Source organism: Rhinocladiella mackenziei (genome assembly GCF_000835555.1).
Source record: "Rhinocladiella mackenziei CBS 650.93 unplaced genomic scaffold supercont1.5, whole genome shotgun sequence".
Lineage (NCBI taxonomy): Eukaryota > Fungi > Ascomycota > Eurotiomycetes > Chaetothyriales > Herpotrichiellaceae > Rhinocladiella > Rhinocladiella mackenziei.
In genome coordinates, this window is record NW_013550600.1 from 501,622 (window position 1) to 528,668 (window position 27,047).

Consider the following 27,047-nt stretch of genomic DNA (forward strand, 5'->3'; position numbering starts at 1 on the left):
GAAGATGTCAATGGGAGCCGTTCAAGAAGCGGCGTGTGACGCCTGTCACAGATTTGGACTTGGTCATCTAAAATCCGGCGAAGGGATCGTGAACTTTTTTGGGGGGGGGAGAACCCTCACCGGGCAGTATTTGTCTTTCTGCGAGAGAGTCCCCCTGAGCTGTTCAAACAATGTATAATAGGTGGCAGGCTGTTCCTTTCCGGCCATGGTATCAGATAATAACGCCTTCTGAAAGTGACAGCCTCTGTTCTGACCATCAACTCACCGTGTGCTACTTCTTCCCGCATCTCACGGTCCATGGTTTCAACTTCAAATCAGCTTTTGGCCGGGCCATGATATGCCTTAGGGTATGAAGCCAGTCATTTGACCAACTTTCAAACCAGCGTCGATGGTTCGTTGATGAGTCCTCAGACGGGATGACCGGCTGAGAATCACCCCCTGGCTTTTTCGATGACTTAGGAACTTAGTGGCGCCTAGGGCAAAAGTAGTCAGTTCGCCCGGAGAACCCCAGCAAGCTCAGCCCCCGGCTCCCCCAGTTTTTCCATCCATGATCTGTCCGCTTTTCTCTCCTTCCCCACACTACCTCCTCGCCGATATCCTCCTCAGACTATAATACTTTGTGCAAGACAAAGTGTCAGGCCACATTATCTCATGTCGCTGCCAATCTGCCAGTCTGATGTTGGGTGATGCCTGACCTGTCAGCAACACCAGTTTCCAAGGATGGTCCTCGTGGGCGACGTGCGAGCAAAATCCGCCAATGCCCGACCTGTGGAAGAACATTCGCCAAAACAGACCATCTAGAGAGACATATCAGGTCCCATACCAAAGAGAAGCCCTTTAATTGTTCTATCTGTGGACGAAAATATGGGCGACAGTGAGTATTTGTTGTCCACCCACGACTTCGTATTAATGATGGTCACAGCGACACTCTATTGCGACATCAGAAAGACCATTCAGAGAACGCTTCGGTCACGGCGACTGAACGAAGAAAAAGTCGTTCGAGTGTATCAGCAGAATCAGACAATCCACAGAAATCTCTTCCCCCCCCCATGTGTGAGACCGTCCCTTCACCTCCGGCGCAAGAATTGACCATGGATCCCAACATTGGGTCAACCTTGGATGTTACCGCTCTGGGGTACGCCCCCGAAGGGGAGGCGGCATTCCAAGGTATTGAGAATGACTCGAACGCCCCCAAGGGCGTCTATGCGAACACATTCGCTTCCAATCAGGTAGTAAGCCACTTCGACACCTCAATAGACGCTCTCAACTTTGACTTTGAATCACAATTTCCTTCGTGGCTGGTCGACGGAGATCTTCATGCTGGGATTCTGGATACCCCTCTAGTCACCTCCATGGCCGAACTAAGACCGGGCTGGCCAGAAAGTCCATGCACCACGTTTGGCTACAAACCAGACTCCAACATGAAGCGTCTTTGGTTTATTCCCGGTCATGATGACAAAGATGAAATTCCACCCTCTGGACCAGCAACGCCACCAGCGTCTCAGGTAGAAGTGGACGACTCGTACCGACAAACATTGCATCAAAGTCTACAGATTCGCTCGACACAGGAAACTCTCCCTTCAGCTGACTTCTTGAATCTCTGTGTCCGATCATACTTTGCGCGCTTCCACCCCGTATTTCCAGTGGTACATGCACCCACATTCCGACCCTCCAAGGCCAATTCCATGGTTCTGTTGTCTATCTGTTCTGTGGGCAGCCTGTTCACCGGATCCGTTCATGCCATACGACAGGGCGTCCGAATCTTTGAACGACTCCATAAGGCTGTGCTGGCAAATTGGGACCGACTGATCTCTCGAGGGTCCGACGAAAAAATATCCCTCATTCAAACAGCAATCATTGGCCAAACCTTCGGGCTTCTGTCCGGAGAGCCGAGACATCTGGCCATCGTCGACGCATTTAATGGGACTTTGATTTCCTGGGCGCGCCGTTTATCGACCTTCAAGACCAAACAGATGAGAGGACTCAACCTCAATGTTTCTCCAGAAGAATTGGACCAAAAATGGAGAGCTTGGGCCAAAAACGAAGAGCTCATCCGGATAGCGCTAAGTGTACACATCCATGACGCCGAACTGGCCAGCATCTTCCATCATGAACCATTTCTGCGTCATAACTCCAGGCAGCTACCCGTTGCGGCCTCCAGTCAGACATTCATGGCAGCACGACCTGAAGAATGGCGTGTCTCGTATCTCAACGATCCCAGCAATTTCGAAGGCGACGACCTAACTCCTGCGTCGATTGACGCAAATGTCGATTTCGACATTCTTGCCATGCCGAGTACCAGCTATTTTACGGCCTACACAGTCTTAGAAGGTATTTGTGTCAATATTGTGGAGAACAGAATCAGCGCTCGATCCGCGTCGACGTCGATGGAAAATATATCAAGCCTCTTGATGACCTTCTATGAGCGTTTCTTGCAGGGAGCAGGCCCTTGGGAGCCAGACCACATGGACATGAGCATTCTGTGGCACCTGGCATATATGTCCATGCTGGCTGATTTCGATTTGTTGGAAAGAGCGATTGGTCGTGAGGGTTCCGATCTTTCAACAGAAGACCAGATGGCAGTCACCACTTGGGCCAATTCGGATCAAGCGAAACGGTGTGTGATACATGGGACGATCGTTCAGAAGAAATTGGAGAATTTGCCTCTTGGGTTTGAACCCGCAATCCATGTTCCTCGAGCGATGTTTAGAGCAGGTATTGCCTGGTTCTGTTACACTCGGTTTGGGATGGATGGACAAAGGGCGCTGACACCGGACGGTCTGGATTTCCCAGAGTTCAAGCTCCTCGGTGTCAAGGCCGCTTTGTTACTCTTCCAAGCGAACGGCTACAAGCATGGTCGGCCCACAACCACAGAGATCAATGCCGCCCTTTGCGGTCTTACCGACCTTTTGAGACGAATTGGGCATTGGGAGATAGCTCGCAGATTTGCCGCAATTCTTGGAGCTCTGTTACACAATGAAGCGGATTGAAACCTGAACTTCTTGTATTGCAGTGACAACTAGAATAATACCTAGGTAGGTATCGACCGCCTCATTGTATCAACAGCCCCAGTAGTGACAAGTCGAGTGCTGAATGTTGACCCTTTTATTTATTGTCCAAAGAAGCGGCCTCACTCGGAGCAGGAGGCAGCGCGCAAGTTGTATGAGACAGTCAAGAGGCCTGGTAACAGAATGAAGGCTACAGCGGCTTGTCATCCAGGATACGAAGCTTCTAGCGTCAAGACATGGATACAGCGTTGTCCAGCTACCCCCAAAATCAATTCAAATATTGATGCGGGCATCGCATCCCGAACTTGGATTGCTGGCCTTGACGGACTTCTTCGACAATTCCCCTTTCCTCCCCTTATCTTACCAGTTCCTTGACCAGCCAGATAAGACAACGATGGTGGAGATGATATTGGTGATAACGGTGACAGCAACACGGATGGCGGTGCTAATGGAACTGACAACTAAATTGAAGATAATTAGATGGTGTACTCAGTGTGAGCAGTTCCACAATTACAATAACCGTGTACTCCCCCACATCTTGTCTTAAGCCCATAAGTAATCTCTCATCAATACGCAATCGACAGCTACAAGTCCATCTCTGCTCAAATGGTGGTCACCGCGACCTTGATAAGAAATACATTCGGTGTGAGAAGTCCCAAATTGTCCCTCTACCTTCCCTTCCTCCTAACCTTGGTATTGGTTCGGAATGACATACTTCACCAATGGCTGGGTAGGCAAATCCGGATTCACCAAGCCTTTCATGCTCATTATGGCCATGATTGTTGGATTCACCCTCATTGGGAATGATGCTTCTGGTCTTCTATGGCAAGACGTTCCGAAGATGGACTTAGGATTCCGAAATTCATTTTCAAACAGTCAGTGAGTGTACATTGATTGTTGTTGAGTACTCTGTCTGTTTGGCAACTGATCCTGCCAGATTGCCAGTATATACACGTTTGGTTGATCCCTTTTCTACTCCTACCCCTATATCCTGAATAGGAATGGTACTCCCTTTCCAAATAGCGGGGCGCTAGCTACTGTTCAACATCCATACATTTTAGAAGCCCTCTTCCTGAGCCCTGGACGTTTTCAAGCAACCTCCCTATAGGCTCTGAGAATAGCTAGCTCTGAGTAAGGGCTCCACACACACCTCTTGAAGATCAGACAAATAGCCTTCGGTTTGGTGCCAATAATGATAGCAGGCTACGCACAAATACAATGCAAAAGGCATCGTATAACAACAATACAAACAATCCAACCTATCTCTCTGTGGGATCATACAGAAGGAGCATGTCCGAAGGGTATTGAGCTCTCACTATCATTGGTATTGACCGCATGTTCATCGTCTTATGAACTTGCTTAGGAGGACTCCAGAGAGTGAGGGAAAAAGAGGGCCACCACTATTGTTGATGCCAGCCCTCATGCTCCAGATCAAACGGATAGGTGCCCCTTGCGGGTTTTCAATTTGAAAGGCAGAGTGATTCCTTTTCGGTAGACTTTCTTCATCTTTTGATATTGGAAATTCCTTCGTCTCTGAGGCAGCGACTCTGAAATGGAGATTTCTGTCTTGGAAGACGCATCATTTCCTGAAACTTGACTATTTACAAGAACTGATGTATCCCTTCCCCCTCCCCCATCAAATCATCATAACTATCCAGGAATGCCAAGAAACAGAAGGGGCAAGCGTGATTCAATAGGGAATTGATGGAATTGACAGTCCTATATGATATCGACTCGATCGCTTGAGGAGTCAAGCGATGATGGGGTGAGACGAGCAGCATATAAGCCTGCCGCCCTGACAATAACACTGACGACCTTTCCTTGTTCACAGTCCTAACAATCCAACCGCATTCCCTCGGTAAATAGCACTAATTTCACCATCACTAAACAACTCTGGCAACGTCGTGTTCATCTCGTCGGTAAGCTCAACAGCCCCTGCCGGCGCTGTAAACGGCACGTCGCTCCCGTAAAGGAACTTCTCTGGCCCGAACAATCGTTTCATATCGTATATCTGATTTCCCATCGCAAACCCAGCGAGATCAAACCAGAACTGCTTCTGCAGCAGCGCCGTCGCGTTAGCGACGCTAAAGGGCACCGATGTGCGGTCGGAGCCCACTTTTGCGCCCAGCAAAGAGGCGATGCGCACAAAGCGGTCGAGAACAGAAGGGATCGCCGAGCCGCAGTGGGGAATGATCCATTTCAGATTCGTGTATGTCGTGGCTGTACCGGTCATGATGATGTCGGAAACAGTGCGCGTCGTGTCGAAGATGAATTCCAGTGTCGGCGCGTGATATGCGCCCATCAGCGGTGCGACGTAGTCGAGACGTTCCGTCCCCACGACGGCTTTGGGAGTACTTGCCGGACATGGGATTGTCGGGTGGATAAAGATGACAGCTTTTCTAGCATTGAGCTTGTCGTAGACGGGCTTGAGCTTGGGGTCCCCGTGATATAGACCGGCGAAATTGGAGAGGAATACGAAACCATCGGCGTTGAGAACGTCGAGGGCTCGATCAATTTCTTCCAGCGTGGCTTCAATGTCGGGCAGTGGCAGGGAGGCGAAAAAGCCGTATTTATCTGGATATTGATGTTTCAGGCCGGCGGTGAAGTCGTTGAATCTTTTCGTCAAGGCAATTCCCGCTGTCGTATCGTTGGGGTAGAGATTAGTCCCGGGACTAGAGCAGCTGACGATGCTTTTTTCTACGTTGTTGGTTTCCATGAATGCTAGGTGCATTGAGACGTTCCAGGCCTATGCCAGCCGAATATAAATGTCGCAGCCGAGAGACGGAGAGAGGGAAATGGTAGGACTTACGGGCGGAGCAGGATTGCCGTCAGGGCCTGGGACCCAACCAGCTTCAATCACGGCCTCTCGGTAGAAGTCTGGATAGACGTGTGCATGCGTGTCAATCTTGGGCGTAGCTAGGCCAGTGACCAAACTCGCTGGATGTGCCGTGCCAAAGCCGACGAGGCTGGCAATTTCAACAGCGACCCAGTGTGAGGTTCTCATGGTTGGTTAAGCGAGTGTGTCGTATCCAGAAGACTCTCTTTTTGCCCTTGTCAGCCCTAAACAATGACTTCTATTCGTGCCGAAGACACAGAAAACATCCAATCTCGTCGATACCTGGGCCTTTTTCGTCGGCATGTATATATACATACCCCCAGGCATCGATGCTGGCGTTTGCGGGGCAAACATCGGCATTCTTGGTCCTTCTACCGTGCTCGGTAGTACAAAGTCGACAATTACGACATAGTGTCGTAAAGCGTAGTACCTAAAAGGTCTTAGCTATGTCACCGCCGCCCTGCTTGAGGAGGTTTGTATAGGCGCTAACAAACCGGACCAATATGAAGCTACTCCAAATGCGTCGGTTGTAGAACGGACGCCCGCTTTTGCCATGATTCGTCCCACAAATATCGGTACCTGAAGAGAGCCAAAAGGCCAAACCTGGAGGAGAATCGCTCCTCCCCACATATCCAGAACCCCGCAAAATAGGAAGCGAGGCTTGGGAGCATAAAATGGCGGAGAGAGGTAACGATTTACTTATCGGAACCAACCTTACGGACCTCGGTTCAGTCAGTATGTCTTTGTTTCGGGGCAACCTTTCCTGCGGGCAAGCAGAGTTGCTACGCAGGACTCCCATTCCGGGGATGGCACGACAGAGCATAAGGCAGGCCGATCTGACTCGTCAACAAAAACTCGATGCCATAATGCCCATTGTCTCTCATGTGCTTGCTTTGAAATCCGTTTGTGAATGAATCGTCTCTCAAACTTACCTTTTGGGGCGCCATCCTTGATAGACGCTCGAAAATCCTGAGAGAGGGTGTCCATTTTTGAGTTTCGTAAACCTTCAAATTCCAGGTGCCCTTGCAGCCGTTTCATGACGATGTGATTGACTCAAGCCGCAACAGTTTTGACGTTAAACCTGAATCTACCGCTTGTTGCCTTGCTGACATTGTCATTTCGGCTAAAAGTCGTGCACGAGGAGGCGCAGGTGCAGAAGTTGCTGAGAACTGATAAAGCTTGCGCACACTCAGATTAGCAAGGCGTATGGCTCCGCAAAACATAAACATCCACCGCCAATCTCGCATCCGATGTAGAGGTTCATATACGTTGCGCCGAATATCGGTTAGAGAGGTCAGGGAGGTCAGGGAGGTTCAAGGTCCTAAGAGACAAAGTCCGAGCTGATGCTGTCGTACTCGGTCTTAAAAAGATCACAGCTGAGGAAAAACTTGGGCGTGGAAAATCCCGCAAGGCCGAAAACTTTCAGGGGCCAGCATGATGGATTGCGTGTCCGGATGTTTGGCCGGGAGAAACGGCACAGACAACCGCGCAGATTGGGCAACCCCATTCGAGCCTGTCCCCAGCTCGTTATCTCGACGCCTTCCGGCTTCGCCCTGGCTCGGCGACATCGGCTCTAAGGTCGAATGGAATAAAAACACCCAGGTGTCTCTTTCCGATGGAGTCGATGTGTTCTGCAAGTGCAAACAAAAATGGAGTCTGGACAATCGCGAAGTCAGAATTTATCACCGATAGAGACCTTGGGTTCTAGGACGCTTTCCCGCGAAACGACAAATTCCGAATATGGAGACCTCGGAGATCTCCCAGAGGTGTCCGAAGGCGAAAAGTCCACACGAAATGGAGGGAGCTCCTTCGCAACCGGTCGATCTCCAGATCTGAGTCGGACAGTAACACGACGAGAAACCATATTGTCGCGGATCAGGTCACGACCGCCCATTGGCCAATTTAACCATCCTCTCGAGCACCAGAAGACCACCGTTGACGACCTGGTCGATTTCGACGGACCTGATGACCCATACCGACCGGTAAATTGGGAGATGAAGAAGAAGGTCATTGCTACCGCACTTTATGGCTTCACTACCATGAGCGCAACATGGGCCAGCAGCGCCTACAGCCCGGGTACCCTCCAAGTTGCGGAAGAGTTTAATGTCGGTACCCAAGTATCGACCTTGGGCACGTCCTTGTTCTTGTTTGGCTTTGGCGTTGGACCGCTGCTCTGGGCGCCATTATCAGAGGTCTATGGCAGGAAAGTATGTGAAGACGAGCCCAAAGAATTTGACCTCCGTTGAACGAGACTGACCCTCGCTCAGAATGCCGTGTTGCCCCCAATGTTTGTCGCAGCCTGCTTTTCTTTCGGCACTGGAGCGGCCAAAGACATTCAGACCATCATGATCACGAGATTTTTTGCTGGGTAAGCCCGAGTCGTGGCCTTCCTCTTTGTCTCCCAGTTGCCTTTGCTGACTATGGCCACCAGATTCTTTGCTTCGGCTCCAGTGACAAACACCGGCGGCGTCCTTAGTGATTTGTTTTCTTCATCTGAGAGAGGTATCGCGATTGCCACATATGCCATGGCGGTGGTGATCGGCCCGGTTTTTGGGCCCATCGTGGGCGCGGCTCTCGTTGTCCAACCGGGCTTACGATGGAGATGGACCGAATACCTCACCGGAATCATTCAGCTGCTTATTCTGGTTCTCGACCTGATTTTCTTGGATGAGTCATATCCACCAAGATTGTTGGTGTACAAAGCACGACGTCTGCGTCACCAAAGTGGCAACTGGGCCTTGCATGCCAAATTTGAGGAGTGGGATGTGTCCGTCAAGGAATTGGCCAGCAAGGTGAGATGACCGTCGAGGCATTGGCGCGCTACGTATATCCTCACATCTTTTAGTTTTTGGTTCGACCTTTCCAGCTGCTGCTGACGCCGATCTGTTTTTTGATGGCACTGTACGCCAGCTTCTGTTATGGCATCCTCTACATGCAACTTGGTGAATTTACTCTCTCTCTCTCTTTTTTCCCGGATCTGGCTCATGACTGATCTTTACAGGTGCTATTCCCATCATCTTTGCTGAGCACCGTCACTGGAAACCCGTTCCTTCAGAGCTACCTTTCCTAGCGCTTATGGTTGGTGCCATGTGTGGTGCCGGCATCAACATCTACAACCAAACCGTCTACAACCGCAAATCTGAAGGGAAAGTGGTCCCGGAATTGCGTCTACCGCCTATGATGTTGGGCTCGGTTCTGTTCAGTTCTGGTAAATGTGGCCCTCTTCGTGGATTAAACCGACGACTCATTCTCCACTAGGTTTGTTCGTAACCGGATGGACGGCGCATCCAAGGTGAGTTTGTGAAGTTTCGGCCCCGACGAATGTAGGGTCAGAAAGGCTCACCAACCTCGACAGATATCCGTGGATTGCCCCCATCATCGGCCTAACCATGGCCGGTCTCGGATTTTTCACGATCTTCCAAGCGGCGTTAAATTACCTGGTCGATACCTTTCAGCGGTATGCGGCCAGTGCCGTGGCCGCCAACAGTAAGTCCCCAACTGGCGGATGTGTGCAGTGGTTCCTGATGACTAGCAGCATTTCTTCGATCATGTTTTGCGGGAGCGTAAGTCATCCCTGATCATTAGTTGACTTGGTGTTTGGCTGATTGCGTCCTAGGTTCCCCCTTGTGGTGTCTCCTCTGTACCATAATGTCGGCATACCATGGGGTACCAGTATTTTCGCTTTCTTTGCCGTGGGGTTAATCCCCGTGCCATTTTTCTTCTTCACATACGGCGAGCAGATTCGAAAGAGGAGCAAATGGAGTAGATTTTAGATGGCTGCATCCTGATTCGGCCGAGGCATGCCAATTTCGTTATTTTTGCTTGTGTCATTCAAAGATATCCCTCGGCGGCAATTTGCAATTATTCGGACGTATATGTGGGTAGCGATTTACAGTCTTCCGTGACAGATCGTGGGATTGCGCAAGTTTAGGAGACGGGTAAACGATGAAGCGGACGACAACATTTCCGTGCCCCCCCGTAGAAACTTCTACCAATTCTAAGCATAAATGGCGTCATACGTTTGGGGCTTGACGTTGTTCATTCCGCGCCTTCACGTCCAATCCGCAGGCCGAATTGGTCAGCAACACCACCAAACACCGATACATATCACGTCTTAGCTGCAGCACCTCCGCAGAATGCAAACAAAGACTGCTCATTGATCGGGGGGATGCCCTTGAACGTGATGACTCTGACATCGATTTCCCAGAACCGTTTCCTTCTCTCACCTCTTCTGAACTCGTCCTGAACCGCACCTTGCTGCTCCATCTATCCTAGGCCCTAGCTTTCGCCATGGCATCAGCAACCGGTATTCCGCAGGCAAATCCCGCCTTGCAAGAGGAGGAACCCCTCTTGGGTCGTCCAGGAGATGTCACACAACGGCCAGGACAAGGGTTGCAGTTCAATCTCATCATAGGAACCGGTAGCCATCCCTTTTGTTTTGGGAAGTATGCATTTTGTCGAATGAAACTGATCTCGCCCAGCCATCCTCGCACAGGCAGGCATATTCATCCTCACGGCCCTCGTGTGGGCCGCGGTATTCGAAGCCGACTTCATCTTCTTCTCCTACCACCCCTTGTTGAATTCCCTGGCCGTTCTCCTTCTGGTACAAGGCACACTGGTCCTGCAACCAACGGCACTTCCAAAAGACAAAATCAATGGAGCATATGTACACTCAATGTTCAACTCACTGGCTGTCGCAGGTAAGGCGTTTGGTGGGGGCAACTCCAGGTCCTCGCTGACCGTGGGCAAACAGCACTGATTGCTGGCTTGGTTATCATCGAAATGAACAAGGCGTCACACCCCGAGACTCGGTTTCAGAGCGTACACGGCAAAATGGCGTTGGTTGCTTACGTACTGATATTCATTCAATGGTTGATCGGGTGTGCCACGTTCTATACTCCAGAGCTTGTGTTTGGTACGATTGATCGAGCCAAGTCCCTGTACAAATATCATCGGTGAGTCCACCACCACGGTCACCTGGGCCTTCAATCTGACTGAAGTGCTCCGGCAGAATTTCCGGCTATATTCTCACGGTCTATCTGCTGGCTGTCATCGCCGCTGCCACTTCAACAGCATTCAACAAGAATGCGTTGCATATCAAATTGTGGGCTGTCATTGTAGCCAGTGTCTTGGTGCTCGCTGGTGTTATTCCACGGATCAAAAAGCACAAACTGGGGTTTTAGCGTCGAGATGGCTGAGTCAAATGAGATCAACTGGCCCACAGGATACGATTGGATAGCCAACCAAGCCCCTGCATTGAGCAAGTCCTCGAGCTTTCGTTGGTGTCCATATAATTCTGGAGGGGCCCTTGTATAAGGTAAAAACATTGCATGAAGCACCTCGAGCACGAGAAGTTCAAGCTATAAAGCGGGTTGGATAGCATCTATTCAATTGTTGCGAATGCCACAAGAAGAATAAGTCCGACAAGAGAACTTCAGCCCCGCCCATCTCATTCTCATGACTCGGGCGGATCCGAAATGTTCCCTGAATCCCAAGTAGGTCCTGTATTCGATCCAGGTCAGTCCGAAAAACGTCAGCCACGACTTGTGGCAGCTCCTTGTCTTCAGCGCGAACATTTTCTCTCGATTTCTTCCCGTACATCATTGTGACAATCATTGATACGATCAGTGGAACGCAGTCAAATGTCCGCCAAAAACACAGTTGGATGAAGGCAATATTTTATTGTCATTTTCAATTTTCCACGATGTCAAATGTAAACAATCGCTTCACGTCAGGTGTAACCATGACATGGGGCTCTAGTCGCCAGAGGAGACATGCACATACACCAACATCTATTATCGCACCGCAATATCACTTGACTCGCGTCTCTGCACGAGTCGGTCCTGACCTGCAGCCAACGCCTCTAACCTCGCGGCCTGAATGCGATGTTTCTTGATAACGGCCACCCATTCGGGCTCGGGTACTTGTTGTTTCTGCTCTCCACCTTCGGCTTCTTCTTCAGCCGTTGGCTTTCCATTCGTTTCGCCGCCATCTACCTTTTCTGCTTGCGTCCGATCCGTGTCGACATTGGCGTCTACGGCGGCGTCGCCCTCCGCGTCCCATTCATCTTGGTCCAACAGTGCAATCATCAGGCTGAAGTCCGCGCCAAGTCGTCCCAGACTGTTGGCCGCGTAGAGGACTTGCATGAGTAGACTCTCGCGCGCGGCCGGGTCGGTGACGTTGGGTAAGTATTCTTTCAGCGTCGACATGAAGAGGTCAACTAGATGGAGGGGGAAAGTTTGTAGAGCTGGTGGGAGGGAGAGGTTCAGCGACAGTGGAGATGGAGACTTGGCCGGTGGAGGATCTAAGAGCTGGGTTCCGGGTAAGTGAGCAAGAGCGTCCGAGTCGTCATCGGGGAAAATGTTCCGGTACATGCTGATGGTGGCGAAGGATTGTTCGCGGAAGATTTCGATGTATCGTTTCAGATACCGTTCTGTTTGTTGCCCTTGTAGGGGGTTATATCCTGTGGCGCTGCTGGAGGGTTTGCGAGTGGATGACTGCTTAGAATCGGTTTCGTGTGCCTGTGATTGTCGGGCTTGAGTTTCTTGGTCGGCGAGATCGCGGAGAGGGGACAGTGCTTCGGTCATGGTGAGAAACGTGCAGAGCCTGGCGCACAGGAAGAGGGCGCCGAAGTGACCTTCCCCTGGAGAGGGAGGGTTCTTTGTCGTTGAGAGCCCAAATGGTGATGGTAGTGTTGATGGGGTAGGCGGACCCAGGTCGGGCGCCACTCGTCGTAACCAGCCTATCATGCGAATGGCGGCTGCTAGACGAATATTTGGACTCCTCAGACTCGCGATGAGGTTCGTTGTCATGTCTCTCATGGCGATTTCAGCGTCAGCAAGGATGGAACGGACGAGTTGAGAGTCTGGATAGAGAATTTGGAGGCGTTTGATATGGGCGAAGAGATCGAGAGCTTGGGTGTAGTTTACGCCTGACACGGAGGGGGTGGAGGAGTTGCCGGTGTGATTCGCGGAGGCGATGGCGGCTGAGAGGAGCGAAGGGAGTTCGAGGATATCTTGTGCTTTGTCTGCTTGGCGAGCGAGGAGAGCTGACTCCCGTCGTGCATTGAGAAGGGCATTTCCACCCGTATTTTCGTCTTTGGATCTGTTATATGAGGAGGCAAAGCTGACCGCACTGGCATCTAAGTCCGGAATCGCCCCTTTAATCGCCTCGACGGATGTTGATAGAAGTGGGAGTGAGGAGCGGAGCGTGGAGAGGTGGTCAGATGAAGTGGTGGTTGTGCGGTGCGAGCGAGAACTCAATGCTTGGATAGAGACCAGGTTTGACTGACTGGACTGGGCAAGAGATTGCGGTTCGGTTGTGGTCAGGTCCCCGAGGCGAAGAGAGACAAGGCGCGAGAGATACTTTGAAGTTTCTGCGGAGGGAGATGATGCGGAAGGAAGATGACGTTGGAGAATGTCGAGAAGAGGGTCGGCCATCTTGTGATATTGGGACGCCAGCAATGGCTATTTTTTCAGCTTCTGGAGCGGGGACATTGCAAAACCAAGATATCCATCGAAATCTATCATTTGTTCTGTCCTTCAGATGGCCTTGAACCTTGATTGGCCTGCCAGCCTTGGCACTCAAGGCTGAGGCTGAGGAAGGAGGAAGGGAAGACAGCTTCAAGGACAACGACACAAACTACGAACAAATAAGATGGTGCTCAGTCCAGAAGCGGACACGGCCTAATTCATCTCTGCCAATGTTATGCGATCGCATCCCCTATTCTTTTCATCACTCCCCTCTAGTCCCATCTTCATGAAACTCAGCATCAAGCTAGTAGACGCTCCCTCTATGCGTCCGTTCTCTCCTCTCCTCGGCCAGTATCTGCTCCATCTCCATCTCTTCTCTTTCCTTTATGCCCATCTCCAAATCAGCCTCATCAATTTCAGCGTCACTTTGATCGCCCAGAGCATCAGCTAAAACTCGGTTCGGAACGTCAAAATCTCCCCTCAGGGCTCGTGCCAGTGACGATGAGAACTTCTGTTTGTTCGAATCGAAAGACTCTGACAGGGCATCCGGATGTGGTGTGCCTTCCGCACTTTCTTCATCGTCTGAGCCAAACGGTGAACCATGACCAGATCTTGTCCCCCCACCGTCTCGTCCTAGGTATGACTTCAAGCCGCTCAAGCCCGAGCTTTTCTTTCCCGTGTCCAGACTCAAGTTGGTAATGGAGGTGCGAAGATTGCTCGAGGAGCGAACTCTGCCGCGACTTGCCTCTCTGCTTGCACTGTTTCGCCGCTCTACCGATGTTGACACTGCTCGCGGCTTTTCTTTCCGCTCCTCCTTCACTTCGGGTTCATCTCGAAACATATCTGCGGTATTCTTCCGTTTGGGTGGAGGCAGGTAACTCCCTCTCGTTGGATCGTTGGCTGTCCCCCGGGATGTCCATCGCCTCACCGGGATTGGTTCGATGTTCACGGGCGACGCGGCCGAGACGCTCTTTCTCGCAGCTCTTTCCCTTCTCAGATCTGACCACCGCCGTAATTGATTTTGCAGCACGTATCGCCCATTCGCACCGAGCTTCATCACCAGAAACTCACAATGGTTGATATTTCGTAAATCTTCGAAAAACTCCACGCTGTAGTGATACCACGCCATCAAAAACACGCGGCTGCATAGGCCATGCGTTACCAGAATCGCCACACTGGCCATGGTGTCTTCAGAAAATCGCCGCCAGAGAGAGCCGTTGAATGATGACACCCGATCATAGACGTCAGCTCCGCTTTCGCCGTTGGGGATACGATAGAAAAAGTGGCCATATTCGGCACGTTCTCGCCAGAGCCGCTCGACTTCTTCGGTACCCGGTTGGAAGTTCCCAAAGTCCTGTTCCCTCAGCCTTGGCTCCTCGTACACTTTGATGTGGGATCTTTGGAATGGCGAAGGAACCGGGTCATTGGAAGTTAGGCCATTTAATATCCCCTCGGTTGTTTCTCGAGTTCTTCGGTACGGCGATATGAAGAAATGCAATGTGTCGTCGTTGCGTAGAAGAGCACGAAGCTTCTCACCGGCTTCCAGGGCTTGTTGGTGTCCTTCGGCCGTCAGGCCAACTTTATGGTCCGGGACGGTCTGATGGACAGTTTTGTCTCGATTTCCCTCGGATTGGGCATGACGGATGATGATGATCAAACGTGGTTTACCCATTTGTTCTGAACTCTGAGCTCAACAGCCAACGCCACACCGACTGTGGGTCCAGGATGAAAAGCTAGGAGTGTTGGGTCCTAAGGTGCTCGGATGGAAGGACAATCGTGAATACTTACGAGAACAACATCAGATAATTGTCAGAATGACTTCCAGAGCTCGGTGGTTTGATCCCCGGTTCGACGGAGTCCACAATATGAAGAGAACCTGACGGTCAGCCTTGTGGTCCCGTCGGGTTCTCGCCAAGACATTGTCCAGATTAGGACTAGCTCAGCCGTTCGCAGTATCAAAGATTGAGCATTTTCGCGTCGCGCCTCCACCTGCACACGCCGTGGTCAATAAACCCCCGTATTACATCGCCGCGACGACAAGACAACAGGAATCATTGTGGATCGGCCCTTCTAGGAAACCCGATAATTGGCCGGCGCCTCCGAGCGCACGACAAGGAACGACGGGAAGATGAATCCCCAAATGCAGAATTACCGACAGTATGCCCAGGCTCAAGGAAGAACCCCCACGGCTCATAGGCCAGGTGAGTTGCTCAAACCTCTACCTGGCTCACTTCATGCCCCCACGTTCATCGCTCTTTGTCATCACCGGCTCCAACGCTGAGCGTGGTTGAGAATTGAGGACATCCCTCGTGAACTTCACCCACGGCTGCGTCACTCAGTCGACCATGGTGTCATGGCTCCCCACAATGCTGCTCGTACGATGTTGAAATTAGGACAAGCTCACTCACAAACTACTCCAACTTCAGGTCAGATGCCGCCTGCCCAAAATCCCCGTCACCACATGCAAAATCAGATGGTGAACCAGCAGATGCAACAACGTAATGCCGCCATCGAACATCAAATGGCCCAACGACGCGCCCGGAAACCGACCGAACGAAACCTACCCGACGGTTTGGAGGACATTGTAATCGGTGATGGCGTCAAGCAATACAACAAGTTGCGCGACTCGGAGAAGAGATTGGACCAAATCATGATGCGAAAGCGATTGGAGCTTCAAGATACCTTCAGCAGAAACGTCAAGAGATTCAAGACTCTCCGAATCTTGGTCTGGAACACCTGTGCTAATCAGTCATGGCAGGTGGATGTTGACGAGAACAACATCACCTTTGACTCAATTGCCGATCCGACCTACACCGTCCACATCAAAGCAAAACTACTCGATTACGTGGAAGATGATATCACCTACAGTGATTCGGAGGATGAAGACGAAGAAGACAACGACATGGAGACGGAAGAGGCGGAGAAGCCCAAGAAGCCCAAAACTCTCAAGGAACAACCATCACATCGATTCAGCCACTTCTTCAAAGCGCTCAGCGTTGAATTCGAGAACGGCGGGATCCCCGGAGACCCCAATTGCACGGTCAATTGGAAGAAACCTCCAAACCAAACTGCAGATAACGATAACGATATCTTCTCATTCACCCGCAAAGCTGACGAAAACTTCAACATCAACATCTGCCTCACACGTGACGAGCAACCAGAGCGATTCCGCTTGAGTCAAGCCCTCGCCTCGACCCTCGACATGGAAGAAGCCGACCGTGCAGAAGTGGTCATGGGAATATGGGAATATGTGAAGTTCATGGGCCTCCAAGAGGATGATGAACGACGAAGCATCCGCTGCGACGATGCACTCAAGAGTATTTTCGGCACGGATACCATCTACTTCCCACAAGTTCCTGAGCGAATCATCTCACACCTTCACCCACTTCCCCCCGTTCGGCTGCCGTACACTGTCCACCTTGATGAAGCGTTCCACACAGCAAACCCGGAGCCAAAACCAACCATTTACGACATTCAAGTCATGGTAGAAGATCCATTGCGCGCACTCATCCTCAAGATGACCCAAAACCCCGAACACCAGGCTCAGTTACGCCAGATCGCCAAATTGGATGAGGAACTCGCGATTGTCATTCAGAAAATTCATTTGCACAAGGCTCGACATGCTTTCTTCAGTGGATTTGCCAAGGATCCCATCGGGTTTTGTGACAAGTGGATGAAGTCGCAAAAGAAGGATCTCAGTGTTATTCTTGGGGAAGCAGAGAAGGGAGATGTCGCAGGCATGGAGTTGGCCAAAGGAGGAGACGATAGTGTCTGGAACTCGGACTTGGTTAGGGAGGCAGTACGATATCGACTGGCGAAGGCGGATGCGAATCATGGTCAGGCTGGAAGATAGATAAAGATGATCAGTGGTGATACGTTGGATTTGAACGGGTTTGGCACATGCATGAAACGGCATCGCACGGCACCGCATGGGATGATATGTGTGATTATGGCTCGAGATTCTTGATAGCGCGGTGTTTCTATGGCGATTGGAGAAAAAGAAACATCGTCACGCATATTCGGCCATGTATGAATATGAAATTCGATAACCAGTGCCGAACAAGGTCCAATTAGTGTAATGTTGATTCCTCTGTTCCTGTTTCCGTGTCTTCGTGTCGTTTCTTGTGCTTCGGAATCTTATCGGTATCAATAGACAGCCTGGTGCGGATACGTCGTAAGAGGACACCAAGCTATATCGAGATGTCTACCTTTCGATATGCGATGTGGGAAGTTACCCTGGTGAACGGGTGGTGTCTAACGTGTTGTGCATGGGGGCGATCACCGGGACAATTAGGCGGTAACTTTTGGTATTGTACATGGAGCGACTGTGCCCGTAATATCCTCAAACGTTATATCTCGATTCCATCGTCTCAGCTCATCTCTTGAACCCGGCACATTCTCTACTTGCCAAAGTGTAAACTGTCCAAGACACCCGCCGTGAATCTAACCACCGTATCAATGCCCTCGCCATTAATAGCCGCAACGGGGATGGCGACGACCCTGTTCCTCCACCCATTTTGGCTACCGCTCGGATGCTCAACTTCGTCCGCCCCGATCTGCCTCACATACTCTGCCAGCTTGGTGAATTCTTTCTGCGTGACGTCGGCGTCTTTGTCGGCTTTGGTGGCAATGACGAACCATGGCTTTGCACTGATGGGCGGAAGCTTGAGCGGCTCCAGTGGCGTCGTCGGCGGTGGAGGGAAGATGGAGATCTCGTCACCGGCATCGTCATACAACTTGTGTGAACTTTGATGGGCCGTCGAGGGAGAGAGTATTTCGAAGGGCTTCCACTCGATGAGTCTACTCTCGCTTGCCTCGTTGATCTCTCGATTTCGAAGCTTCTCGTACTCACCCACTTCTTTCCAGAGGTTCCTGAGCGCGAGGACGGAGTCGCCAGCACTGAGATCAATTACGAACGCCAGGATTCGTGCGCGCTCGACGTGCCGGAGGAAGCTGAGCCCGAGGCCTTTGTCGAGATGGGCATCTTCAACGAGACCCGGAATGTCAGCGACGGTGAAATTCAATCGAGGTGCTCCACCTTCCACCCCAGAGCGGACAAAGGGTCTCCCTTCGTTGTTGTCCAGCACCACGGTTCCAATGGTTGGTGCGAGCGTGGTGAATGCCCAGTCTCCAATTCTAGTGCGTGAGTTGCTGATGGCACGGACAAAGGTGCTTTTGCCTGCGTTTGGCAGTCCGACGAGACCCACGTCCGCGAGCAGTTTGAGCTCGAGCTCGAGCTTCAGTCGTATTCCCAATTCACCCTTGGTCGCGTACTTTGGTTTAGGGTTGGTTTTGGATGCAAAATGCGGATTACCCAGCCCTCCTACAGCACCTGCGGCGAGAAGAATGGGCTTATCCATCGGCGTATCGAGATCAAGATGGATTGGTACGGCAGGTTGAAGGGCAGTCAGATGACTTTTCCTTGGTTTCTGCGGAGGCGGGAGGTTTGCGGCGACCTCGTTTGCTTCGCTCCCTGTAACACCGGCATAGAGGATCCATTTGTTTCGCAGACCGTGCTCAGGAAGCGAATAAGGGTCTTGGTCGCTCACGGCACGAAGTTCCTTCAGTCTTTCCTCCTCATCTGCAACGGGGTCGCTGCGCCAGATTTCTCGAACGACAGTGCCTACCGGGACTTGTACACATACATCTTCGCCTTTTCGACCTCCTTGGTTCTTTCCCTGTCCACCAACCCCGCGACCGGCCTTGACAATTCCTCTCCTGGCAAGTTTGTGCAAACTGGTCTGTCCAGCGACAGCTTGAATCCAGACATTACCTCCCGATCCTCCATCTCCGCCATTGGGGGGTCCATCAGATATATGAGCGTCTCGAAGAAAAGCCACACATCCATTACCGCCTGATCCTGCGTGAACGGTCAGGGTGCATTTATCCACGAAGACATTCCGCCCGTAGTCATCCGGGGAAGGGTTGAGGCGAGAGGTGGTCGTCGGTGCAGGAGGCACACTGGCAGCAGCACGTCGAGCAGCATTGATCTCGGCAAGGGACGATTGGTTTCGAGGGTGGTTGCAATGCAATAATCGTCGTCGAATGCGTGTCGGAAGCCGACGCGCTTGGAATCGAACAGAGGTTGATGTGGATTGAATGAGACATGGATAGAGGAATGGCATCAAAGTGCCTGGAATTTGAGTCATCTTCGCATAGTTTTACCGAAGGATAGACTTGTCTCTCAAGGCACTGAAACTGCCAGAGGAGTCTTGAGTGTTCTAACACTAACGATAGATTTTGCCAATGAACAATGAAACGCGGTTTGAAAAGTTTCCGGACAAAATCTCGCGACCACCAAGACGAGGCTCTCAGCCTAAATCGAGAAGGTATTCCGAGCCATGCTTAAAACTCACGCCGTAGCGTCAAGCCACGACTATTTTCCCCATGAACGGCATCAATTTTGAATATGACCACAGCCTCAGGACCTTCTGACGTCTGGTCCACTAAGCCAATGCACCTCCGATACCAGCCAATAGCGGATATCGTTGGAGTCGCCGTTGAAGCGGCGCCGACACTGACTGTGTTCATGCTAATGCGGCCGGTCGCAATGCTGACATCAGGAACAGTAATGTCGCCAGAGGAAACGCTACCGTCCGTCGGAAACGATCTCATTGAATGGTTGTGGACACTGGGCCGGTGGACTGGGATTGGCCTTACCCCTTTTGGTGGTGTATTTTTTTTTTTTTATGTATGAATGTTTGGCTGAATCAGAACTGGTAATGTAGATCTTGAGATCAACGCACCATGTTACCAATCTCGCAGACGCTTGAATCAACGGCCTGCCAACTCCGTGAAGCCTTAGAATTTTGACGCTTCCAACTTTTATCTGCGGTTTCGGAAGAGTGGGCATGGATTCCCGGCCCATTCATTCGCATTCCCACTCGTTGGTCATGATATTGCAGAGCTTGTAGAAGGATAGTAATCATTTGTTGTTGTGGAGAGATTGAAGACCTCACCAGCAGGGCTGAGGGCAGCTGTACTCGAGAAAGAAGAGTTTCGTACTACGCGCTGCATAGTTAGCGTCTTCGGAACTTGAACATTTTCGGCATACAAGAACAAGCCCAAACCCATATCGATGAATGAGATTAGACTCGGCTCTCCCCTGTTATGTCAGGCCAGCTCAAAGGCACATCGCTTTCTCGCAGATCGATCGAAATCTGCCAGCGGAAGGGTAAGGAAGGGGTTGAACCGTTGAATTTAGAAGAGGCAAGGTGTTAGGTAAACTGTCAAAGCCGATGAAAGTCTCGCCCTGTGATCGCGTCTCGGCTCACGTTCGGCGAAGAGGAAAGCATGTCGCCGCGGAACCAGCACCGTGATACGAACCCAGAAGTCTTCCTTGCCTGGCGCAACAACACTGCTAGTAATCCTACTGTTACATAGCTTATCGAGATGAATCCTCTGTCGTCTCCCCCTTTGTCTCATTTACATGCCGAGTACCACCAATCTCCTTCTCAAGATGAATTTCAACATGGTTGGTGAAGTACTTGGACGGGTCACGGACAGCCACCGCACAAACCATGGCGATGACACCGAAGGGGATCGACGCCAGCCACGTAATACGGAAGCCGTAAGCATACCCAAGCCGAGCTGCCTCGATACATTTTGAGAAGACCGACGAGGAAACGTCAGGCACAGTCGCAGCCTGTCCGGGGACACCAACAAGTGTCAAATCGACCGCCTCGATCAGTGCCGGAAGGGTTGGGGCCGACACGTTTGCCTTGAGAGCAGTCTCAGTAATGCGCTCGACGGTCTGCTTAGCCGAGACCTGCCCAAAAATGGACGAGAAAATGACGGATCCCACTGCTCCCCCAAGAGAACGGAACGTGCCAATCAAGCCAATGGCGACTCCGAGATCCCGCTGAGGTACGTGGAGGGAGGCTGTGGTGTAACAGTTCAAGGTGATCCAACCAAACGGAAGCATGGCGAGGAACTGCACGGCCATGACCCAATTGATATTGTGCGGAGTGATAAGTGCGGCGAGACCGAAGAATAGGGTCTGCATGAAGACGGAAAAGGTGAGTTGGTAGTGAACAAATTTGATGTAATGCACGAGTCCGGGTATGATTACACCACCGACAAGTTGCCCGGCACTATTGTATTATTAGCTACAATGTCATGGGTTCTTTCCGCTTAGGAAAGACTCACCCAGAAGGAATGGAATATACACCAATCTTGATGGGGTCCGCCGTGTACAGATAAAGGATGGTTTCAGCGTTGAGTGCCGAGGCCGCAAAGAACACCATGCCCGCTACGAAGACCAGCATGAGCAGTGCAGAAAACTCGCGGAAACTCTTGAACAAGTACCACGGAAACAGGGGATCGTTGGCAACCGTGAAGTCGTACAGGAAAGCTCCCAGGAAGACGAATAGACCAAGAATAAGAGGAGCCAGCGTACCCGCGCTTGTCCAGGGGTAAGTGTTGCCACCGGAATTCAGGCCGTATAAGAAAACAGCCAACCCGACAACGAAAAGGGCGGCGCCAATAAAGTCCAGTTGCTTGAATTCTTGCCATCTGGTCAAACCATCGGGACGAGGGTGGCTGGGCGGAAAATAAACGAAGAAGGTGCCAATGAGTGAGAACCCGCCGTATCCCATGGCAATATAAAACATAACTCGCCAGCTGGCGTGGGAAAGGAGTGCATTGGAGAGGAGAGTTCCGGCGACGGCCCAGCTGGCAAGATTGAGTTCTGTCCAGGCGAGACCAGCGCCACGCCACTTGTTTGGTAGGATTTCGGAGATGCCTACACGATGTAAGTCAGCACTGCCACACGCGAGCAGAGGCCGTCGAGGTGATGCTCACCAGCATAGGCGACCGACACTGTCCCGATGGAGCCTCCAAGAATGACCTCGCCCGCAATGAGTTGGTTCATAGTCTGCGCACTGCATGCGATAGCGCCGCCAATGACGGTGAGGAGCTGACCAGTAAGAATAACATATCGACGACCGAAGATATCCGACAGTCTTCCTGCAATCGAGAAACCGACAGCAGCAGCCGCGCCCCAACCTGACGGTATCCAAAAGTCGATGCTTTCACCACCCAGCTTCTGGCTCAGTTGAACGAGTATAGGTGTTGCAAGGATGAAGCCGAAAATGATCGGACCGGTGAAGGACGTTCCAAGGAAAAGAGCAGAGAGGATCACGGAGAGACTAAGCTTTTCAACGTGCTCGGGGTTGTCTTCGAGCGCAGCCTTGTGTGGATCCTCATATCCTGCCGGAAGATCATGGTGCTCTTGGTGGGCGACATCAATCTCAGACTCTACGGCAGCCTTGTGCTCAACTGTATCACGCATTGTGGGCATGAGCACGAGTGCTACAGATTCTAGGGGATTGGTAGAAGTAAGTGGCGGACAGAACTGCGGACAACAGATCTGGGGATGACGGGGGAGGCAGGCCATGATTTTGTATCTGCTATCGGTATGTGCTGAGCTGTTTACCCCAGATTGAATCGGATTCACCCCTGGACGACCCCATCCATGTCCCATTGTGGAGGATGCGCTATACCATCTACAACCCCGCACGGCATTTCTCTATGCATGATTCTGGAAGTGGAGCTATCCATGAAGGTTCTATCTCGATAGGACTGGACGAAGCAGAGGGCACCTTCCCTTTCCTTCGTGGGGAGAGGATAAGGCCGAAAACAAGATGTTCAGGTTGCGACCGTGACTTCAGGCGGCCTGGCAGATGCTTGACCCCGTGCTTGTCATTTTTAAGCACCAAACGGCCCACTGGAGGACCCTGTGTCGTGGTAGCGAGGTCAATTCTCCAATGAAAGTTACATGGATAAGATCACGTCGGCGAGGCTCTCAAAGGGAACGCGGGCCTCGGCAAATGGTATTGTAAGCTTGTGGGGCTTCATTTTGTGGGTTGAGCCACATGGGGGATCCCAAGAAAATCACCATCATGACTTTTGGTCAGCTCCAGCTTGGCCCTACCAACTGGGTCAACCCTGCGACAGTATCGGTCCACCGCGGAGCGAATTGGGGAGGGTTATATCTCGTTGACAAACGCCCCCTTCAGTTCACACCCCTTAGAGTACACTTTGCTCTTGATGTAAAGTCGGGTCAGTAGTGGCATAGTGATCATGACTGATACAACTTTTCTTTTGCGCCCTGCTGCCGGTTGGGGCCTGGTCCTCTTGCCTGTTGTATATTACTCAGCAGTCCTCATCTACCGGTTATTCTTTTCCCCCCTCAGTAAGATCCCCGGCCCGTGGATTACAAGAATTTCTGGTATACCTGAAGCGAACGCGCTCAAGGACAAAAGACGTACGGAATGGGCGAATTGTTTGTTCGCCCAGTATCCGGATGCCGTTGCTATAAGGACAGGCCCGAATGCCGTGTCGTTCAATCATCCCGATGCGGTCAAGGCGATTTACGGTATGCGAACATCTTGTGATGATGCATAGGTGCAATGCTCCTGACGAAACGATCAGGTCATGGTAAAGGTGCAGAAGGCTTCGGCAAGTCGAGCTGGTACGACTCGTTCTCTACCACCGGTGAATCCTTGTTCTCCACACGCTCCAAGAAGCGGCACGCCATGAAGCGGCGTATGGTAGCCCATGGCTTCAGCATGCAGTCTCTGTCTCTTTTTGAACCGTTTGTAGACATCACGATCCAATCCTTTCTCCAGAGGATGGACGCATTTGCGAGTACACAGCAGCCCTTCGACATATATTTCTGGTTCGAGCTCTTTACCATGGATTTGATGGGCGAGCTGGCCTTTGGCCAGAACTTTGGTGCCTTACAAGATGGAAAGCCGGCGAGATACTCGACACTAGTTGAGCTTTCGCAGCGCTTCGCAAACCTCAGCGGTATGCTACCATTCGGCAAACATAGTGTGAACGTCCTCAGCTGGACACCATTGCCGTACGTCCAGAGGTTGTGGAAAGCGCGAGTTGAATATCTGGAGTATGCGAGAATGGCGCTCGAGAAACGATTTCAGGACGACCGCCAGCGGATACTCCCCAGTGGCAAACCACGGCAAGATATTATGCAACGATTCATCGAGGCAGTTGACCCAGAGACGGGCACACGAATGGACTTTCCCGAGCTGAGAGCCGAAGCCTCATCATTGATGTGAGTTGCTGTGCTATACTGTACCGCCGGACGGGTTGAGAAATGACCGATCTTTTCACAGGGTTGCCGGAGCAAGCACAGGAAGCGTGACGATGAACTGGATGACCTACTATCTCTGCAAGAACCCGTCGGTCAAAACTCGCATCGTCCGGCAACTCGAGGAAATGTTCCCTGACAATCTCGACGCTTCCGTGCCTCTTTCGTTCGCCAAGTTACAAGGTCTCAATCTCCTTGAGGCAACCGAGATTGAATGTCTTCGAATGCACCCACCGATCGGATACGCGATGCCACGCATGACGCCGCCCAGTGGTGCTGTTATCTGTGGAGTCTACGTTCCTGGTAACGTAGACGTCGGGGTTCCCGCTGCCATAATTGGGCGCAATCCTGATGTATACCGCGACCCAGACACTTGGACTCCTGATCGCTGGTTGGACGAGAAAGTAGATTTGGCAACCATGAAAACCTGTTTTCTAGGCTTCGGCTTCGGAAGCAGGCAGTGTATTGGAAGAAACGTTGCGAACCAGTTCATCATGAAGATGATTGCGGTGTTGTTGTTGAGATATGAAATTCGGCTGGAAGACCCTGACTTGGTATTAGGCACTAAAGAGTTCACAATTCTTAAACCCGATAAGAAGTACAACGTCGTTTTGCGACCGAGAAAGGCCAACCTCACAGCAATACATTACTAGGATTGGTCGATGCCTCATCCTCTGCTTGTTTGGAGGGGAAGGGGAAAGGGGCCAAATCCATAGCTTGTTGGTCTGTGAAAAATTTTCATACACATGAACATATCAATGCTTATGCCTGTCGAAACCAGTTTGGCATTGTTGACTGGCCCAGGGATTCAGCGACGCCACCGCTTGGATTGGGTAGTAAAAGTCTCAGCGATGACTGAGCGATGGAATGGTGCTATGGTAGGTGCTAGGTAACGGTGTGGCTTTTGGAGCAACGGGGCCGAATCTACGTACCTAGAAGGTGCCAAACTACCTACCTATTTGTTGGGCGTTGTCACAGGTGGTCGTCATAAAGCTCCCAGATACAGAATACCTTCGGTCTTGAGAACGTATTACGGGGTCTAAGGTGAATGGGCAATCTGAGTCCTAGGCTAAGTGTTGCCCGAATTCCCATATGATTGACTGAAGCAAATTATTCCCATTCAGATTTGAAACACGGCATGGTCCACCCCTTTGGAAGCAAAGGACGAGGCTGACTCCCACGGTCCCCTTCTGTCTTGGCTGCCAAGCCACTAGGAGAGTAAGCTGTTATCTTGCCACTCGCACCCTCACCCCTTGATCGCTCTCAAGCGATCAAGTCGATATCAGTAGACTAGTCAATTCAGTCAATTCCATCCTCAATGCCCAGTTATCACGCTTGCCTGTCCACTAACTTGGTCAGTCTGATATTTGATTAGCATGTCACCGCAAAAGAGCTCAGTGGAGACGTTGACGACGTACTGACAAAACACTGCGCCTTTCCAGAGACTGGAAAGGTTAAGATTCTCAAAGATCTCACTCGGGAAGAGGTAAGTCATGTGTTGTGGATTTAATTTGTATTATGAGGCCCGATGAAGAGGACCAGGCGGACTAAATTAAGCACTGATAATAGGCGGCATTCCTACCATGTGCTGGACTCACCGTATGGAATGGATTAAATGGTCTCAAAAGTGAAGGAGCTGGCGGGATCAGCGTGATGGCCCTGAAGTTCGCAGCCAGCACCGGAGCAGGGTTGATCGCCACTTCATCATCAGACAGCGAGCTTGATATGCGCCGGCGTCTTCGCGGACTTGAGTCCATCTAGACCATCAACTATCAGAAAAGGCCGAAATTGGAGGCTGAAATCCTTAAAATGACGGACGATATTGATGTCGCCATTACAACCGAAATGGGGAGCGGTCAAAGCCTGCTGCAGAGTCTGAAAGCCACTACTCGCAGAGGAATTGTGGGCTGTATTGGCTGCCTCGGAGGCACTGCGGTAGAGAACCCAAATGAGTTTCTGTCCTTGTTGATAAGCCTCAGCATCACATTGGGGTAAGTGCTGCCTGTTCCCATGATTTTGGTGGGAGCGTCGTCATTAGTGGTTCTAAAGAGGCATCAGTGTTGGCTCAAGGAGAGAGCTAGAGTAGCTATGTGTCTTTGTTGAAGACCAAGAACTCCGTTTTGACGATATAATTGACCAGAAGCTCGAGTTCCATAAAGCCACAGAAGCGTTCGAGTATGTTCAAGACGGTGGAGCTGTTGGAAAAGTGATTATCAATGCCCAATGATGGAGTAAGGGGCTCTGGTGAATTTGAGTCTAGCATGGGAGCGGGACACAGCTCGCGGTGTTGACATCAAGCCTTCTATTGTTCCTGTGGCCAATCGAGGCCATTCATGCATGAGCTTCATCTTCTAACACTTTACCGTCCTCTCACAGCTTTTCAGCATCACGATTCTTCCACCAGGCTCCATCGCTCTTCAGCAGTCTCGGAATTGCCAAAGACCACAGAAAAGCGCCGTCCGTTCTGATGAGGATATGTGGCATCGAACAGCTTCAGAAGATACATTATCCCTATGCACAGCGCAGCCTTCAGTTTCAGCTACCTAGTCTCATCACAGGTGCCTCTTGAGCAGTGTCAAAATATCTCAAAATGTCGGCATCCCAAGACTGCGGATGCT

General features: G+C 51.2%; 10 protein-coding genes across 10 annotated transcripts; 5 read left to right on the plus strand and 5 right to left on the minus strand.

Annotated features, from left to right (window-relative positions):
- Positions 1-1,049: 1,049 nt before the first annotated feature.
- Z518_06661 (uncharacterized protein) lies at positions 1,050-2,990 on the plus strand (the record flags this gene model as incomplete). Its single annotated transcript, XM_013414793.1, has 1 exon — positions 1,050-2,990. One exon carries the CDS (start codon positions 1,050-1,052, stop codon positions 2,988-2,990), a length of 1,941 nt encoding a protein of 646 aa, XP_013270247.1.
- Positions 2,991-4,833: 1,843 nt separating this feature from the next.
- On the minus strand, positions 4,834-6,012 carry Z518_06662 (uncharacterized protein; the record flags this gene model as incomplete). Its single annotated transcript, XM_013414794.1, has 2 exons — positions 4,834-5,754; positions 5,818-6,012. 2 exons carry the CDS (start codon positions 6,010-6,012, stop codon positions 4,834-4,836), a joined length of 1,116 nt encoding a protein of 371 aa, XP_013270248.1.
- Positions 6,013-7,493: 1,481 nt separating this feature from the next.
- Positions 7,494-9,617, plus strand: Z518_06663 (uncharacterized protein; the record flags this gene model as incomplete). The annotated part of the gene is made up of 9 exons (XM_013414795.1): positions 7,494-8,051; positions 8,112-8,212; positions 8,276-8,636; positions 8,690-8,786; positions 8,846-9,052; positions 9,103-9,136; positions 9,200-9,330; positions 9,380-9,407; positions 9,461-9,617. The coding sequence occupies 9 exons, from the start codon at positions 7,494-7,496 to the stop codon at positions 9,615-9,617; spliced, it is 1,674 nt and encodes a 557-aa protein (XP_013270249.1).
- Positions 9,618-10,134: 517 nt separating this feature from the next.
- Positions 10,135-11,027, plus strand: Z518_06664 (uncharacterized protein; the record flags this gene model as incomplete). The annotated part of the gene is made up of 4 exons (XM_013414796.1): positions 10,135-10,264; positions 10,326-10,544; positions 10,598-10,799; positions 10,856-11,027. 4 exons carry the CDS (start codon positions 10,135-10,137, stop codon positions 11,025-11,027), a joined length of 723 nt encoding a protein of 240 aa, XP_013270250.1.
- Positions 11,028-11,639: 612 nt separating this feature from the next.
- Z518_06665 (uncharacterized protein) lies at positions 11,640-13,283 on the minus strand (the record flags this gene model as incomplete). The annotated part of the gene is made up of 1 exon (XM_013414797.1): positions 11,640-13,283. One exon carries the CDS (start codon positions 13,281-13,283, stop codon positions 11,640-11,642), a length of 1,644 nt encoding a protein of 547 aa, XP_013270251.1.
- Positions 13,284-13,620: 337 nt separating this feature from the next.
- On the minus strand, positions 13,621-14,988 carry Z518_06666 (uncharacterized protein; the record flags this gene model as incomplete). Its single annotated transcript, XM_013414798.1, has 1 exon — positions 13,621-14,988. One exon carries the CDS (start codon positions 14,986-14,988, stop codon positions 13,621-13,623), a length of 1,368 nt encoding a protein of 455 aa, XP_013270252.1.
- A 681-nt stretch (positions 14,989-15,669) lies between these two features.
- On the plus strand, positions 15,670-17,169 carry Z518_06667 (uncharacterized protein; the record flags this gene model as incomplete). The annotated part of the gene is made up of 1 exon (XM_013414799.1): positions 15,670-17,169. The coding sequence occupies one exon, from the start codon at positions 15,670-15,672 to the stop codon at positions 17,167-17,169; it is 1,500 nt and encodes a 499-aa protein (XP_013270253.1).
- Positions 17,170-17,716: 547 nt separating this feature from the next.
- Positions 17,717-19,465, minus strand: Z518_06668 (obg family GTPase CgtA; the record flags this gene model as incomplete). The annotated part of the gene is made up of 1 exon (XM_013414800.1): positions 17,717-19,465. The coding sequence occupies one exon, from the start codon at positions 19,463-19,465 to the stop codon at positions 17,717-17,719; it is 1,749 nt and encodes a 582-aa protein (XP_013270254.1).
- Positions 19,466-20,700: 1,235 nt separating this feature from the next.
- Z518_06669 (uncharacterized protein) lies at positions 20,701-22,608 on the minus strand (the record flags this gene model as incomplete). The annotated part of the gene is made up of 3 exons (XM_013414801.1): positions 20,701-21,409; positions 21,465-22,059; positions 22,119-22,608. 3 exons carry the CDS (start codon positions 22,606-22,608, stop codon positions 20,701-20,703), a joined length of 1,794 nt encoding a protein of 597 aa, XP_013270255.1.
- Positions 22,609-23,399: 791 nt separating this feature from the next.
- Positions 23,400-25,082, plus strand: Z518_06670 (uncharacterized protein; the record flags this gene model as incomplete). Its single annotated transcript, XM_013414802.1, has 3 exons — positions 23,400-23,694; positions 23,751-24,393; positions 24,455-25,082. The coding sequence occupies 3 exons, from the start codon at positions 23,400-23,402 to the stop codon at positions 25,080-25,082; spliced, it is 1,566 nt and encodes a 521-aa protein (XP_013270256.1).
- Between the last annotated feature and the right edge of the window lie 1,965 nt (positions 25,083-27,047).